This window comes from Panthera tigris, chromosome D4 (genome assembly GCF_018350195.1).
Source record: "Panthera tigris isolate Pti1 chromosome D4, P.tigris_Pti1_mat1.1, whole genome shotgun sequence".
Classification (NCBI taxonomy): Eukaryota; Metazoa; Chordata; class Mammalia; order Carnivora; family Felidae; genus Panthera; species Panthera tigris.
In genome coordinates, this window is record NC_056672.1 from 8,141,055 (window position 1) to 8,157,697 (window position 16,643).

Consider the following 16,643-nt stretch of genomic DNA (forward strand, 5'->3'; position numbering starts at 1 on the left):
GAATTGCACCACAAGTTACAATCATTTGCAGCAAAAAGCTATCTTGGAACGGCAGGAGCTTAAAAAATGTAATGAATACTTGTCGAAAGTGATATCACTTATTCTTTATAATAAAGTTTATTCGTACGTACTAATTTTTTCAAATTAATTAATAGAGGAACTGCCTCATGATAATCACTGTGCTAAATGTTTTACATTCTTATTTAATATTCTCCAGAACCTTGCAAAAGATGGGAAAACAGGTTGAAAGTTTCCCCAAAGCAGGGCCAGCGTGCAGCAGAAAGCAGGACCGTATCATTCCAAATCGCCACACGTGGGCTCCGTGCCGTTCACGTGAGGTTGTAGTATCTCACCGTACAATTTTTTTGCAGACGGATTCAAACTTACTTCCGTCTGTGCTGTTCAGCTCCCCCAAAGACGCACACATTCACCGCCACACACGCACCAGATGCCTAGTGTGGAAGCTTTCATTGTTTTGTCCCAGGGTTTCTTCTCTGCATTCCAGGATGCACCCTGATGGTCCCACCACCCTTTCCCTCCCTACTGTTTGTTCGTAGATGTCTAGAATATGCAAACTCACTGGAATATTAGCCTAAGCAAATTGTAATTGGGAAGCTTAGTCTGCTGGAAAACAGCAGCAACGATAAATTACACCCTTCAGCTCCTCTGCGCCCACCCACAGACCGGACCTGAGTCAAAATCATCATTTTGGAATTTGGAGTTTGCTTTTACTGTAAATGTGCTCCTTTACATGAGCACGATTCTGACAGCTTGACAATAAATCATCAAAGTGACCTCCCGGAGCAGAGGCACAGGAGGCCTTTCTTCTACACCTTCCTAAGAATTCGCTTTGTAGAAGCTCTCCCATTCTTCCTCCTCTTTCCTGGTTTGTCGTTCTGTTCCTTCCTTTCTCTGAGTGTGCGAAAAGCACCTGTTGACTCAGCCGCCCAGGGCCACAGCCCTTTCCTTTGGGACTCCTGCTCATTAGCAACCTGGACTTGATTTCCTTCCTGCTTGTAACCCCTTTTCTTAGGCTCTTCGAAGAATGGACTTTTGCTTATAACTGTGGTCGAAACACAGTCTTCCAATAGGTGCTCAAAAGACATTCAACAAAGGAGGTATAGGGGCTCTTGGATGGTGCAGTCAGTTGAGCGTCTGACTCTTGTTTTAGGCTCAAGTCATGATCTCATGGTTTGTGAGATAGAGCCCGGAAAGTGCTTGGGATTCCCTCCCCACTGCTCTCTCTGCCCGTCCCCTGCCCTCACTCTCTCTGTCTCTCGAAATAAATAAACATTAAAAAAAAAAAAAAAAAAGGAAGTACAAAAGAATGATGGAAAGACAGATTGCCAATGTGTAGGACTTCTCACTCGATTTCATGATTTACCTACTGGATTCTTTTATCAGGAGAAAAAAACTTCTAGACCAAGAAGTGCTCCTTCTCCCTAAGATGTGTCTGTCAACATTTCAGAGACCCTCTGTACCAAGCCGGGCATTCATAAGTGCTTTCAACTAGAGATTAGTTCCCTTAAAGCGTTCAGAAGTGGGAAAAGAAGATAAAATAGTTCAAGAATTCTTCATGTACTTCAAGAACTAAAATGGTCATTGGACACATCAGGAAAGAAATCTCGGCACCCTGTTCTCTTCAGCAAAGTCCACCCCTGGGCTATTTTGCTTAGGAAAGAGTGAGCCTGGGATCCCCAACCGACCGACCGCAGAGCCAGCAAGGCGTGGGAGATCCTGCGGCACAGATTAGGCATGACAGCTCCCTCTGCTGGCCACTGCGACACTCTGTTGTCCCCTGCCCTGTCCAGGTGGCTCTGGCCTTGCCATTGTCTTTCTGGTAGTTTTGCTCACAAACAGGTGACGAGGGTGCTTACTGGTCCTTCGATAAAGAAACGGATCTCGTTTGAGATCACAAGTGCCTCAATTCACAGGAGTCGTTTTCGACTTTTCACCATCACTGTATAAAATACACTTTCGTAAATGCGATTTTCTCCAAGTGTGTAGGCCAGACGTTTTGATACTAGAAGCACTTCAAACCTGACTCAGGCTACTTGGCACAAAGAGGACATGTTTGCATGCCCCAGCCAGCCTCCACTGTCTGTCCGGTTAATAATTTCTGCAAAAGTGGGCATCTGGGTAGCTTAGTCACTTAAGCGTCCGACTTTGGCTCGGGTCATGGTCTTGCGATTTGTGAGTTCAAGCCCCATATCGGGCTCTGTGCTGACAGCTCAGAACCTGGAGCCTGCTTCCTTTTCTGTGTCTGCCTCTCTCTGCCCTTCCCCCTCCCTCTCCCTCCCTCCCTCCCTCCCTCCTTCTGTCTCTCTCATTGTCTCTCTCTCAAAAATAAACATCAAAGAAAAAAATTAAAATAATTTCTGCAAAAGAGGGGTGGTAGAATTAAAATTAAGAAATATCTCCCCTCAGGTAATAAACTGATGCCAAGGTTTCCTCTTAGACGATGAAGGTAGCCTCATCTTCTAAGCCTGTCTTAAGTTAGGTTCTTTCTTTGGAACCCATGGTTTTATTTCCATAAAGCATATGCTCCTCAGCTCAGCCCCTAACATTTGCGGAGCCTAAGGTACCCTATGTCTTAACATTTCAAAAGTTATGAGTCGAACTCTAAGTAAAATCTATTCCGTCCAGCTGGGTTGATAAATATGCCCTGATAACAACTTAGAAGGCTATGTTTAAATGTAAGATTCTCAGGCTCCCCGTGGATCCATGCCAGAAGATAATGACATAGACCTAGGCAGCCCCTGACCCAGCGTCCAGCCCCAGACCACTTCTCTTAGGCATCACTCCCGATCCCGTGCTGTGAATACCTCTGAACAACTCACGCCAACGTTCAGGTTGTGTCCAGCCTTGGCAAACCTCTGCCTCTCGTTGGCTCTCCCTTTTGTCTTCTGAAGAGTGCACTTGGAGAAGAAATCTGCACGAAGGGAACTCAAGGCCTTTACATAGGGAGTTCCAAGGTCTTAGATAACACAAGTATGGTGTGAGGGGTGGGAGGGACAGACAGCCACCAAGAGGACACCTCTACTTGGCCCAATGATTTCCCTACACCGTAGAGAGGGCCACTGCCACAGGAAAGCCAAGGCGGGGCTCTTTATAACATGGGTCTCAGGACAGAGGCCCTTCTTGGTTTGGCCTAACGATCCTTATCGTTCAGTGTTCCTGTTGTTGAAAATAGTTCCTGTTGTGTCTTCAAAAGGAACTAAGGCTTCTATTCTTACTTCACGAATGCTGCTTAGAGATTTGGAAACAGGGTAAAGGTACATGTGTCACTGGGTTCCCAGGGGGTGGAGGGGAACAAAAAATGACTGAACAGTTAGACCCGGGATGAAAATATGCTACCTGCGTACAGGGCGACCCATAGCACGTGTTGCCAGTATAGCTGGCTAGTCCGAAGGAGCAGGACCAACAGCAATTGTAGGGCCCCTTTGGCTTCGGTTTGAAGCAAACTGGCAGAAATCTCGGCCATTGACAACACCATTTGGAAATACATTGGAAAAGACACTCACAGAAAGAAAAGTCACCAAAGGAACATGGGATTTTACCAAATGTAGCATAAGCATTCCTTGCACATTTTATAAAATTGGAAATCACTGTAAAATCAGCGACTATTTTCCTCCATTGTGAAACCCTGTGCCGATGCTAAGTGTAAAATGCTTTGATTGATTTGGTTCTCATTTGGAAGACATTTCAAGAAAATAATAATGCTCCCAAATCCCCCCAAAATCCCAAAATCTTAATCGTAAGATTAAAATTCCAAGACCTCTCTCGCCACCACCCATTACGTCCAGAATAGTTGCCACTAGCTAATCCTTTTGTGATAAGTTCTACGAACTTCAGGCAGCAGAACTGAAATTGAGATTGCCCAGCTCCATTGGAGCTGTAAAGTTAACAAGTTGATAAAGTTGTAAAAACTCAACTTGTACAGTTCAGAACTTCACGAAGTTCGAGTTAAGTGTGGAATGTTGAAAGATTAGAGTTGGGTCAGGAAGTTCCAAACCTGCCTGTGAACTATCTTGTTGCTTCTATAGGGAAGGAAAGCTTTAAAGCTCTCAATTCCTTTGTTGACTTCTCAGAAGACCAGAGAGAGAGAGAGAGAGAGAGAGTGAGAGTCAACTGGTTGGGCCAGGATTTACATGCTGATATTCATCTGAGTTCATCAGCAATTTCTCATGATGTGATCATCCCCATTCTGCCAAACATAAACACACACACACACACACACACACACACACACACACACATCCCATCCATGTTTAGGACACCCTTCTCATGGTATTTGCTTGAATCATTAAAGCCTTGGTCAGCACATAAGCCATCTTCAACTGCAGCCCCTGTCTGTTTCACAAAAAGGAAATCTAAGGATCAAAGAATAACATGTCTGGAATCCCATAGCTGATAGGGGTAGACTTGTGATTCAAAGCCGGGTCAGGCTGGCTCTAGACCCCATGTTGTTCTTCTCTACCATGCTGCTGCCTGTTTTCCATTTAATGCCTTTGCAACCTGGGCAAGATATATCCTTGCTTTAGTCTTAGTTTTCTCATCAACAAAATAAGCATGAGGAATTTCTTCCCAAGCCTGTTGTGAGGATAAAATTAATTACTAGTTAGGCACAGGTAGGTCGGGGTAGGTAGATGGATGGAGTGGATGGTTGGGGGGCAGATTGGCACATATTAGGTACCTAATTTTTTTCTAGTTCCATTTCCTTTCCACAAGCATGGATAGATAGATAGATAGATAGATAGATAGATAGATAGATAGATGATAGATAGATCGTTGATAGATACATACATACATACATACATATACACACACATAGATCTGAAGCTATGTGTATTACTCAGAGAGACTGTATTTTGATTGTCTTCAACTCCAGGGCAGATTTTCCAGTATTGAGTCTATGATGATCATGTACACCATTAGACCTTCATGTTTTCGACCATATAAAGATGAGCTTAGAAGTTGAAATTCATGAAACAGATCATATAAAGGCATGTGGAGGCTTTAATAAAATTATGTTGCAAGGGGAAAAATAGCCTGTAGACAAATTTGAATGTTGAGACAAATGATTCGTGGAATTATGAAGACTCCAACAGCATTCTTTGGGTTGGAGCCAAAGTGGTAATCAGAGGCAAAGTAATTCAATGCTCTGGAAAACAGAGCCAACCAAATAGAATGTAGAAATAAGTCACTTAGAAAAAAAAATGGCAATATTAGGGAAGACGTATAATCATAATTAGACAATCATAGCTAGAGTTGTATCAAATTTGAACTAGTAGGAATGAATGAAAGGTCTTGTGAAATGGGGAGAAAGTGTTATATATACAGTTACTATCTCTGTGTAATTTATTCAAGTTAAAGGGTAAAAGGAAGTTCCAAAGAGACATCTTATTCCAACTAGGAGATAGAAACCACTTCAGAGAATTTTACAGTTCTCTATTCTTAGTGCCTATGACAGCTTAAAGATCTTCTTTCCTAGAGCAAGCAGTTCATTGGCAGAAACTGGAAAAATGTACAGTTACACACACGCGTACGTAATTTCTTCCCTACACGCGTGTATCAAAGGTCACCGCTGTGGCAGAACTGGGGAGCGGGATGAGATCGAAGCATCACTTTATCTGAATAGATTTTGTGATTCTATGTAGCGACTGACCCTGTGAGTAGCTGAGGCCCTCATATGAGCTGTCTTTTCTAGTGGAAACTTTCAACTCTTTGGCGTATCAGCTGCTAATGACCTTGGCCCCCAGGTCAGCAGGCATGCCCAGGGTCACGTGGTCAAGTTCACTGCGGATTCTGCTGCATATGTTCCCTGTGGTCACTTCCTTCAGCAGCTAAGCACCTGCCAGCACGCTGGCATCTGGCTGCTGGTCTGTATGGCGTAGATCCCTGCAGAACCATCAGGTTGTGCCGATACACGGGGGCTCTCTGGGGTCCTGGTAAACTTTTTGCATGCACGTATGATTTCAGCCAGCGTGCTGTAAAAACTTTCAGACGGATAGGAAGCTGTATATAAAATTCAAAGTCTGTCAATGAAAACTGAAGCACATGCGCCCCCCCCCCCCCCCCAGTGACAAATCTGTCTTAGAAGACGAATTCGTGGCCACGTACTATCCCACCTCACCCCCAGTGAAGACTACAGAAGACAGAACTGAGGAAAAATATCAGTGTGTTCTGAATGGCTTAACCCGGAGGCTGTGCTTCCCCTAATAATAGGGGGGGGGGGGGGTGGGGGAGTAAAGTTAAATGGTTTCTATTCAGGCAGATGTGGCAGGTTTTACAAAATATCTTAGATATGAATGGCAGGCAATATCAGGGGTGCCCAAAGATGTCTCCATCCCAATCCCTGGGACCTGTGAATGTGTTAGGTTACAGATGCAATTAAGGTTACTAATTAATTGACGTTAAAATGAGATTATCATGGATTATCTGGGTGGGCCCAGTGTGATCACAAAGGGTCCTTAAAAGTGGAAGGCAGGCGGGGGGGCGCCTGGGTGGTTCAGTCGGTTAAGTGTCCGACTTGTGATTTCAGCTCAGGTCATGATCTCACCGTTCGTGAGTTCGAGCCCTGTCGGTCTCCATGCTGACAGCACAGAGCCTGCTTGGGATTCTCTCTCCCTCTCTCTCTGCCCCTCCCCGACCCACCCCCAAAGAAATAAACTGTGGCTGGCTCTCAGAATGGAAGGGGGGCATACCACATGCCACGGGTTGTAACCAGCCTCAGGAAGCCGGAAAAGGGGGAAAAAAACCCTAAAACACCTCTCCCTTAGAATCTGCAGAAATAAATACAATGCAGCCAACAGCTTGATTTCAGCTCAGGGAGACCCATTTTGGCATTCTGACCTCCCACGTTAGAAAATAATAAACCTGTGCTGTTTTAGCCCCTGAGTTTGTGGCATTTTGTGACAGCAGCCATAGGAAATTACTACCGTAGAAAGCTATATTCTGAGTGAAATCAGTCATGACTTAGGGGTTCTAGGCTCTTCCTTCAGTATATTATTTATTCTTACTTCCTCCTCTCCTCAACATATGTACGTCATTTCTCCGTTGATGACTCCACCCTGGAAATCGTCCTCACCGGGAACTAGTCTCCATTGGCTTTCACCAGTGGAGAACGTGACGTTGTCAGACTATCTCCTCACACCTTCACCCACTGCCCAAATTGGGACAAGCTTCCCGTTAGGGAGACTCCCCCCACCCCATCTGAACTACTAACACGTGTCACCTTTGCACACATCTCTTTCCTTGCGACCTTCCCTGTAATATTTTCTCATGTCCCAGACATATTCCCTTTTCCCCCACTAATTCCCACAATTAAACACCAACCTTGGTCCATCTCTGTCTCTCCGTGCAAGCCTCCAGAGAAAAAAGAGGAAAATTAGTCCTTTGACAGACTTCCATCCTTAAAAGTCGACCTCAGTGTCTTTCCTTGTGACCTGTTGATGCCCATGTGCCTGAGCTGTGCTAGCTCTTCCTGGTTCCATATCCTTCCTGTGACCAACGTCTTCACACCTTCCTTAAAGATAAAACCTTCCATTCCCTTCACTGTTTGTAACCTGGGGACCTTAAGTGGTTTGCGGGCTCTTCTTCCGGCCAGGGCTCAGCCCATCATCCATTTTGGTAACTAGCGCTTTACTGGAACACAGTCGCACCCTTTCACGTACCTATTGTCTGTGGCTGTGTTTGCCCTAGAGTGGCAGAGTTGAGTAGTTGCGACAGAGCCACAAAGCCTGAGGTACTTCCTGTCTGACCTTCCACTGAAAAAAAAAGTTTGCCAACCGTTGTTCTAGATCCTATATTTTCATAATCCGATGCCACCAGAAAATCAGTTAGGCTCTTTTGGGCGTAGTAGCTTAGTTAACAGGGTGGTTTTAGACGTGGACAGCTGATATAGACGTGGACAGCTGATATCTCAATGAGCGAATAGAACATGTTTGTGTGAGATTGTGTCTGTCTACCTGTAAGTCTGGACATACTGATGGATTTTCTAGGAAGACGAGGTTCCTAGAGGGGATGCTTACCTGCCTGCCCAAGAGGATGTGGTTATGATGACTCCCTAATCCTCTCTTCCCAGGATGGGGGGGAAACTCTTCCAGCAGGGAACGTGTTCCCACGGGTGAAGTCCTCATCTCAAAGCTTTCCTTCTGTCCCTGACTCCTGTCCCCCGTCTCTGCTTTGTGGCCCCGCCTGGGCTCCTGCCTGTTGGCCGTCTGCACCCCGACCTCCACCGCCTTGCTTCAGTTTCCAAGTGTTAGCACACACGCCTTACCCCCCTCCCTCTGGAAAGTTGCCAGCTGCTGGATCTAACGGGTAGTGGGCTCTTCGGGGCCCGTGTGGGCTGCGTCTCCCGAGCTGTGCCCGGTTCCGGTCATGGTGCCCGTGCCCCAGGACAGGCGGCAGACCCGCTGGTCCCGTGATGAACCACTCTTCAGCCGATGGGCGGCAAGTCAGGGTCGCACCCGGGCCCTCCCTCAAGGGTCCTGCCTGTGTGTCGCCCACTTATGCTTCCCAGCCATTACCAGCCTCCTCATGAAGTTGTGGTCTCGCCCTCCCACCAGAGTGGTCAGTCGGCTCTTGTCCAGGAGGGCCCTGGGAGCCTTGTCAGGACCCTTGTCAGGACCCAGAGGAGGTGGTTTCTGGGATAGGAGGCTTTTCTTCCTGAAACACCAGATATCAGTCCTGTGTGTTCTATTCGGTTTCTCCTTCCCTATTTGTCACTCTGCTGGCAGGATTTTTTTCCTGTGTACATCAAAGGCCAGATGCTTTCTAACCCCAGAGCTCATTTTAAACCCCTTAATTTATATTCCTTCCAACATGTATGGATCGTACACACTCTCTCTCTTTTTTCTCTCTCTCTCTCCCCCTTTTTCTCCCCCTCCTCCCCCTTTACCCTCTCCCGTTATGTCTCAGATTCCTAAAGTGAGGGTCAGAATATGTGGTCTCCTATCCCCCACCATCACGTTTCCTACAAACATTCCACAAATCAGTTCCTTGTTTTTAATAGCGGTAAGATTCAACCTAAGCTCTCTACCGTGCCAAATTCGTCAGTTTTCTCTGAGGCCGCGCTGAAGAAGCAAATTCATTTATTTGGTATGTAGTCCACCTTTGATATCTATCAGGTGCCGAGGTAGATCCTGGGACCCATTGACGCAGAGGACAAACAACAAGGCCCCTGCCCTCACGGCCCTGGCACTCGGGTTGGGAAGTCAGATGTTAGAAGAGGGAGAAATGTAAGTGTTGGGTGTTGTAGATGCTTGGGAGGAAGCGATTCGACCCGACAGGGAAGGAGACGCTCAGATAGACCTGTCAGGAAAAGCCTCTCTGAGGAAACCATCTTGAGGAAGTGATATGGAGGTCATGATATTTGAAAGAAAGCCTATCATACACGGAGCCGTGAAAGTACTTTATAAGCTCTGAGATGTCACCTTGCCAGGCAGTGGCCCCTCCAGTGCCCTGTGCAGCAAGGGAACTTGGCAAGCTCCGTATTTTCCCAATTGTTGGAGCTAAACCTCGACGGTAACCTCCGTACTTTTCTGGCGAACCTCCATTTTGTTCATCCAGATCCTTCCGTGTCTTCCTTCTCTTTTGTTTCTGGTTTGTGCCGGTCTAGTCTCGGCGCCTGTCATCTGTCCCCCATCTGTGACACTGTCTTCCTTATGCCGACTCCCAGTCTTCTCTGCCATCATCGTTCATGTTCTGCCGTCCAGCCGCCCTGACCCTGCGGCCCACCCCCAACCCCCCACCGCTGACTTCCCTTTCTGAGATGCCCATGCTTCTAAAACCATCTCAGCTGTCCTAGGCTGCTTCCTTTCGTTGACTAAACCACCTGCCCTTCCTGATATAAACAACTTCTGACCCTCACCTCCAGAAAGAGGGGATAGACTGGAACTGGCTGGCACAGTGCTTAGCACGTAGGAAGCTTCCAGGAAATGTTCGTTGACTAACGCGTGAATGCACCGATGCCGGAAATCGCGGCCTGTCTCGTGGTTTTTTCCTTAATCGCACGTGAATTCTTTCCTCACATGGGAAATGCATGTTAAAAAGCTTCCCCTTCTTCTGTATCGGGTACCAAAATCCTACCTCTCCTGACAAGATTTTTATTTTGAACCCACTGTCTCCATTTGCCGTCACGTGCGACTTTGTTACTGATCCCAGAGACACGAGAGGCGCCAACGGTGTCCCTGAGATTACTTGTACCGTGTTCAGCACCCTGCAGGGGCACAAGCCCAGAGTATTTAGTTGGCACGTGTTTATTTACGAAGGACCACAGCAGTCGTGGAAATACTGGTTGCGGTGGTGATTTTTAGCATCCTGAATAACCGAATGCATTCACTCGGGTTAAGCAGAAACTTTCAGAGGGAAACCTTTACATGAAGGAAGTCGCTGTGCTTCCAGCTAAACAGCAACTTAAAAGCAGTTTCCTTGGAAGAAAAACTCCAGATGCGTCCAGGGTTTGGTGTCAGCCACTTTGTGTGATACTGTTAATTACTAATGGCAATAATAATTTAGTGTCAGGCAGCCTTCTGAGATTTTTTGGAAAACAAATGGAATATTCACATTTCATTCGTTTGTTTACTTATTTATTTTTAAATATAGCTTATCGTCAAGTTAGCTAACATACAGAGCACGCTGTGCGCTCTGGGCTTCGGGAGTAAATTCCCATGATTCATCGCGTACGTACAACACCCAGGGCTCACCCTACCAAGTGCCCTCCTCAGTGCCCATCACTCATTTTCCCCTCTTCTCCTGCCCTCAGTTTATCCTCTGTATTTAAGAGTTTCTTGGGGCGCCTGGGTGGCTCAGTCGGTTGGGTGTCCGACTTCGGCCCGGGTCACGATCTCGTGGTTCGTGGGTTCAAGCCCCACATCAGGCTCTGGACTGACAGCTCGGAGCCTGGAGCCTGCTTCACATTCTGTGTCTCCCTCTCGCTCTCTGCCCCTCCCCCACTTGTGCTCTGTCTCTCTCTCTCAAAAATAAACAAACATAAAAAAATTTTTAAGAGTTTCTTACGGTTTGCCTCCTTCTCTGTTTGAAACTATTTTTCCCCCCTTCCGTTCCCCCTTGGTCTTCTGTTAAGTTTCTCAAGTTCCACATATGAGTGGAAACATATGATATCTGTCTTTTTCTGCCTGATTTATTTCACTTAGCATAATACCCTCCAGTTCCATCCACGTTGCTACAAATGGCCAGATTTCATTCTTTCTCGTTGCCAGGTAGTATTCTGTTGTGTATATGAACCACATCTTCTTTATCCATTTATCAGTTGATGGACATTTGGGCTCTTTCCACAATTTGGCTATTGTTGCATGTGCCCCTAGGAATATTCACATTTTAGAGGTTATAGAGGTATGTTTAAGACTCATCCCTGCAACATATTTCCAGAATTGGATCTTAAGTGTCATTAAGCATTCATTTAAAAGATGTATAAACCTTACTGTGTTGCATCAGTTAGAAATAACTTATAAAGGATCCTTCAGCTTCGGGCATTCTGTTTTTAGTTCTAAAATATTTAAATAACACCAAAAATAGATGAAGAGGCCCATTGATTTTGTTTTTGTTGCTTAGATTCTTTAATTCAAGACATTTTACATAATCTAAACTGTGATTTTTATTTAGACTACCAAGTGATCAGGAACAACTCCCAAACCACAGTTCGGTATTGATCATTTTATATCTGTCGCCCAACGGGATGTAACCATAAAGTAATGGGACGCTTTTCCCAAAGACAGATTCTCGGAGTTATGGATCCAGGAGGCCCTTGTCCCCTTCAAAGCAGTCACCTAGGAAGGCTACACGTTTGTGCCAATAATGCTGCCGTAGCTCCACATGCTGTGTGGAATGCCTCTTTTTAAACCGTCTCTGAACTGCTAAGGAATAACAGTAACAGGACATATTATTTTGAATATCCTGAATTGTGACAGAGGTGAATTTGCTTTTTAGTGAGTAGTCAGAAATCATCCCAGGACCTCTGGCAATCACTACAATTTGGAGCGTTATCTGCAGTCACAATTGGATGTAAAATCACAAGATGGGCTTTCTTGAACGATGCATAAACTAACTCTCGAACTCGATCGTGAAAGGAATTCCAGAGCCTTGGACCTTGGAATCAATGTAAACGCTCCCACGATAGCTACTATGAAGAATAATACATGTGTAGGTTAAGGGGGAAAAATGTGTGTGTATGTTTGCAAAATAAGGTCAGTTATATTACTTTCGTTAAGCTTTCGAACCAAGACAGAAAATAAAATCTCAGCTGAAGGTTATTAATGGTGCCATATTGTTTTAAGGTCTTTCTTGTTGCATTGGTAACAAACACATCCTCTCTTTCTAAAGATGGGGCCCTGCTATCAAACATCAAGTTACAAGAGAAGTCTCTGAGATTTTTTTAAAAAATGAACACTTTACACTTTGGGGTTCCCACTATGCTTTTTATTTCTATTAATGAAAGCTTTAAAGAAAGAGTTCAGCCAAGCAGCTGGAAGAAGTTTCTGTCATGTCGCCTCCCCGGGGAACTTTTGGACTGCCCATGGGGGTGGAGCTGATCTGCCCTCCGTCACCAAATTTCCAAATTTATCCCACCACATCCGTCATCTGGAGGCCAGCCAGGCCCCTATTTCTTCACTGCTAAGCTGAAATAATAATGAAAAGTAAAACGAAGCACAGAAGGCAGAGAGAAATTGTCATCCTTTGCAAAGAGGCCAAGGCAGACAGCTAAATTGTGACACAGTTGAAAACTGTTCAAATTCGACAAGTTTGATTGGAAAATTAGGTGACCCGTGTAGTTAGAGATCAAAATGGTCACTGGTTTACAGTTTTAAAAAGTCCTACCATGGCGTTTTTGCCTCAGAGTGATAGAAGGTTATTTTATTCTACCTGTTAATAACTGTTGCCCACATGACTATTGTTTTGCAGTTTGGTGATTTAAATGCTGTATCTCCTGGAAATCTGGATAAAGGTAAGAAGTGAAAATAATGTCAAGGACTTTTTTTGACTGGGAAATTCTCAGAGAAAAATGTGGTGTGTGTGGAAACGACACATAACCCTAGATGAATATGACGGCCATGTCTTTTGGAATCTGCGGTCTTTCTCCATTTCTATACCTTCTTTATGTCGGGGATATTAAGTGCCGGAATTGAATGTAAATGCAGTCACAAACTCTTCTTGACTTTGGCCTGCCGTTCAGCACAGGTAGCGAGAAATTATTTCTGACCGTTGCCAGAGTCCTGGAGAAAAGTGATAAAATTTTATTCAAGGCCCACTCAGCAGGAGAAAAGATTTCTCAGCCCGCCCCTTCTCACCAGTTCATACCTTTCACTGGAAAAAACAAGTCAGAGACAGCAGTCATGTTTACGGTAAAAAGCGAGATCAGTAGTGGGGCAGAGGAAAGGGTTCAGATGCGTAGTCTTTAGATTTTAAAACCACCTTCGCTACTCAACAGAGACAACATTGCAACTCAGCTATGTATTCCTGAAGAAACTTGGGACCTTCCAAACCGCACAGAAAAAAGGAATAGGGCTCAGGGAAAATGAGGTTGGGATAGTTAGAGCCCATGCAAGCAAAAGCCATCCTAATAAAAATACCAGCTCAGGGGCGCCAGGAGGGCTCAGTTGGTTAAGCGGCTGACTCTTGATCTCGGCTCCGGTCATGATCTCACGGTTGGTGGGTTCAAGCCCCGCATCCGGCTCTGTGCTGATGGCTCGGAGCCTGCTTGGGATTCTGCCTCTCCTTCTCTCTACCCCTCCCCTGCTTGTACACGCACTTGCCCTCTCTCAAAAATATACTAGCTCAGTTAAAAAAAACAAAACAAAACTCTAAAATGTTTACTAAATAAACACAGCAGAAAATACAGTCCTTTCTTCAATAAAACAAAAACAAAAAGTGAAGGTATCCTGAGGTTTCCAGGAACTGAGTTCTGGAGTCAAGGACAAAATGCACAGGCAGGGGGATACTGAACAATAGCCCTTCCAGGACAGAGCCAGAGCTGGTGGGGAAACTGAGGCAAGAGGCGGGGCTCGGGGAATCCGTACGCGAAGGACAGCACTATTCTCTGGAGCGTTCTGCACCAGGGTCTTTGTGGGTCTGGGCTTCCTCCGCCCAGGCGGGAGTCGAAACCCGTGTCCGACCTGAGGCAACCCTGAGGATGCCCCGAGCCAGGTCTTGTGACCCACGCGCGAGCGTTTTTGTCGCCGGTGCAGAAGCGTGGACGGTGTTCCTCCTCAGCCACTAAATGGCCGCCAGCCTTCTCTGTCAAGCGCTGAACTGAGACAAAGTCCTCACTGAACTTCAGTAGTCCCTAACGTTAGTTTCTGTGCACCAAACTCCTGTAACCTTGAGGGTGTTTCTAGGACGTGTCTTTGAGTCTGTACAAGAGTAGAGAATGGCTACGGAATTGCCTCCATTTGCCCTCACAATTGGAGAAAGGGCTTGCTTTTTGTGGACCGCCTTGTGGCGTTTCCCTGGGAACCCCGTCGCCCACAAGTGGGCCTAGAGAGAAATGGCCTCGGAGACTTAGGGGAGTTCAGGCCATTATCCCATCGTCGGTTCCGTGCCCCACGTGGCCGATGAAAGGGCCTTCTCTACTCTCTTTGCTCCCCTACCAGCTCAAAATGACTTCTTTCCTTTCAGTGCTGCCTCTTTTATTATCCCGATACTATTTCTCAGGCAGAGAAAAGTTGGTGGAGAGGGAGCCGGGAAGCAGTGTGATTTATCCTCACCTTGGGGTGGCCCCCGTGGTCCCATCCACCCCCGGACCCCGTGCTTCTTGGAATCTGGCCACACTGGCATGAGTCGGGGCCTGGGTTTCGAATGTGAAATCTCCAAGCGTTTTTGTGGCCTTTTTCCACAATTTTTTTTCCCCTGATAACAAAAGTAATTCTCGCTCTGTATAAAAATTTCAAATAATACGGAGATGTAGGAACTATAAAAAGTGAATCTTCGTGGTCACAACCCTGAAAGACCAGTAAGAACTGAGTGTGAGTATCCTTCGAGATATTTTTTTTGTTTGTTTATATATAAGCAAGTACAAAACCAAAACGCAAATGTGTCGTACAAATGTGTTTCAATGATACCCTCTTTTGAAGCAACTGCCTACCAAACACATCCCTTTCCCTGCAGCCCACTAGCCCTTTGAAGGTGCTTGTTCTGACAAATTCTGTTATTATCGAATCCATTTCCCAGAGGCACAAAGAGAGTGGGAAAAAGTAGACGAACCAAGACAACCCGGGTCTCATCTGAGAGCACTTCTGTGTTTACCTCTTAACGATGCGTTACGTCCTGTCTAGTCAGTAAATCTTATCTCAGTCTTTATATATATAGATATATAGATATATAGATATATAGATATATTCATTTTAATCTTTTTGAGAGAGAGAAAGAGAGAGCGCATGTGCATGAGCCAGGGAAGGGCAGAGGGAGAGAGAGAGAGAGAATAGAGAATCCCAAGCAGGCTCCATGCCTGACAAGGGGCTCGATCTCACGACTGTGATCATCACCTTGGCCAAAATCAAGAGTTGGACATTCAACCGACTGAGCCACCCGGGCGCCCCAGTCATTATATTCTTTTGCAAATCAGCAGAGGTCTCACCTACGTTCACATGCACCCAGATGAAATTTACCCCTAGTGTAGATTTCAGAGGAGACTGAGAGTGTTGTGCCTTCCGACCTTTCTTCAGTTAGCATTTCTCAGCTGGATAGATTCCCCCAAAGCCAGCATAGTGTACCGAAGTGACTACTTTAGGGTCGCTCAGATGAGGCCAACTACTTAGCACAAAGACTTCAGGAAATCCTGGAGGTCTTCCTGAAAGAACTCTTAAAGGTACCAACCACAAACCAGCCAAAAGTAAGTTACTTCTGCTGTGTGTGAAAGAACAGTGGATGCCCTAAGAGAGTGTGGATACAAATGAAATCCGCTGGCCGCAAACCTACCGGCCCTGTCCCCTGAGAATCGCCCACCAGTTGCTCTCTTCACATGCCGTGGAGGAATTTCCAAAGCCCGTGTTGATTGCTGTTTCCCGGTTTGTCTTCCGGTAACGGTCTTGGTGTTGTTTGTGCAGATGAAGGCAGCGAAGTGGAAAGTGAAATGGACGAAGAACTGGACGACTCTTCGGAGCCGCAAGCCAAAAGGGAGAAAACCGAGCTGAACCAGGCGTTTCAAGTGGGTTGTATGCAGCCCGTTCTCGAGAGCGGCGTGCAGCCCAGTCTCCTGAATCCAATTCACAGCGAGCACATCGTCACAAGTAGTCAGACTATCAGACAGTGCAGCGCCACAGGAAACACCTACACTGCGGTCTAAAGAATATTAAAGCGTATTTTTCCAGCTAACATTACCCCTGTTGATATATTGGGCTTAAGGTGAAATTTTAATAAGCCTGAAGGTCGACTGTTGTCAAATTCTATCTGTGCTGAACATTACCTTTTTGGAGTTGTGAAATGGAATGGATGTATGTATTTTGCCAGGTGTTTTTTTTTGTTGTTGTTGTTCTTGTTTTTTTTAACGTAAAAAAAAAAATCATTTGCCTCTTAATAATAAGTTGTTCTTTTTTTTTCCTTTAGTTTCAGGTGTCAAGAAGGATTTTTACCACACTTAATGCCAATGTGTTCGTTTTCTTATAATTAAAAAGTAATTTACATTT

The 16,643-nt window shown here is 45.6% G+C and overlaps 1 protein-coding gene across 14 annotated transcripts in view; it reads left to right on the plus strand.

Annotated features, from left to right (window-relative positions):
• Positions 1-16,643, plus strand: part of RFX3 (regulatory factor X3) — a 285,490-nt gene extending 268,847 nt beyond the window's left edge. For all 14 annotated transcript variants that reach the window (XM_042963666.1, XM_042963651.1, XM_042963659.1 and 11 more), the window contains 2 exons: positions 12,925-12,967; positions 16,065-16,643. In XM_042963666.1, the coding sequence (XP_042819600.1) occupies positions 12,925-12,967; positions 16,065-16,303 (282 nt within the window). In that variant the 3' untranslated portion in view covers positions 16,304-16,643. The remainder of the gene's footprint in view (positions 1-12,924; positions 12,968-16,064) is intronic.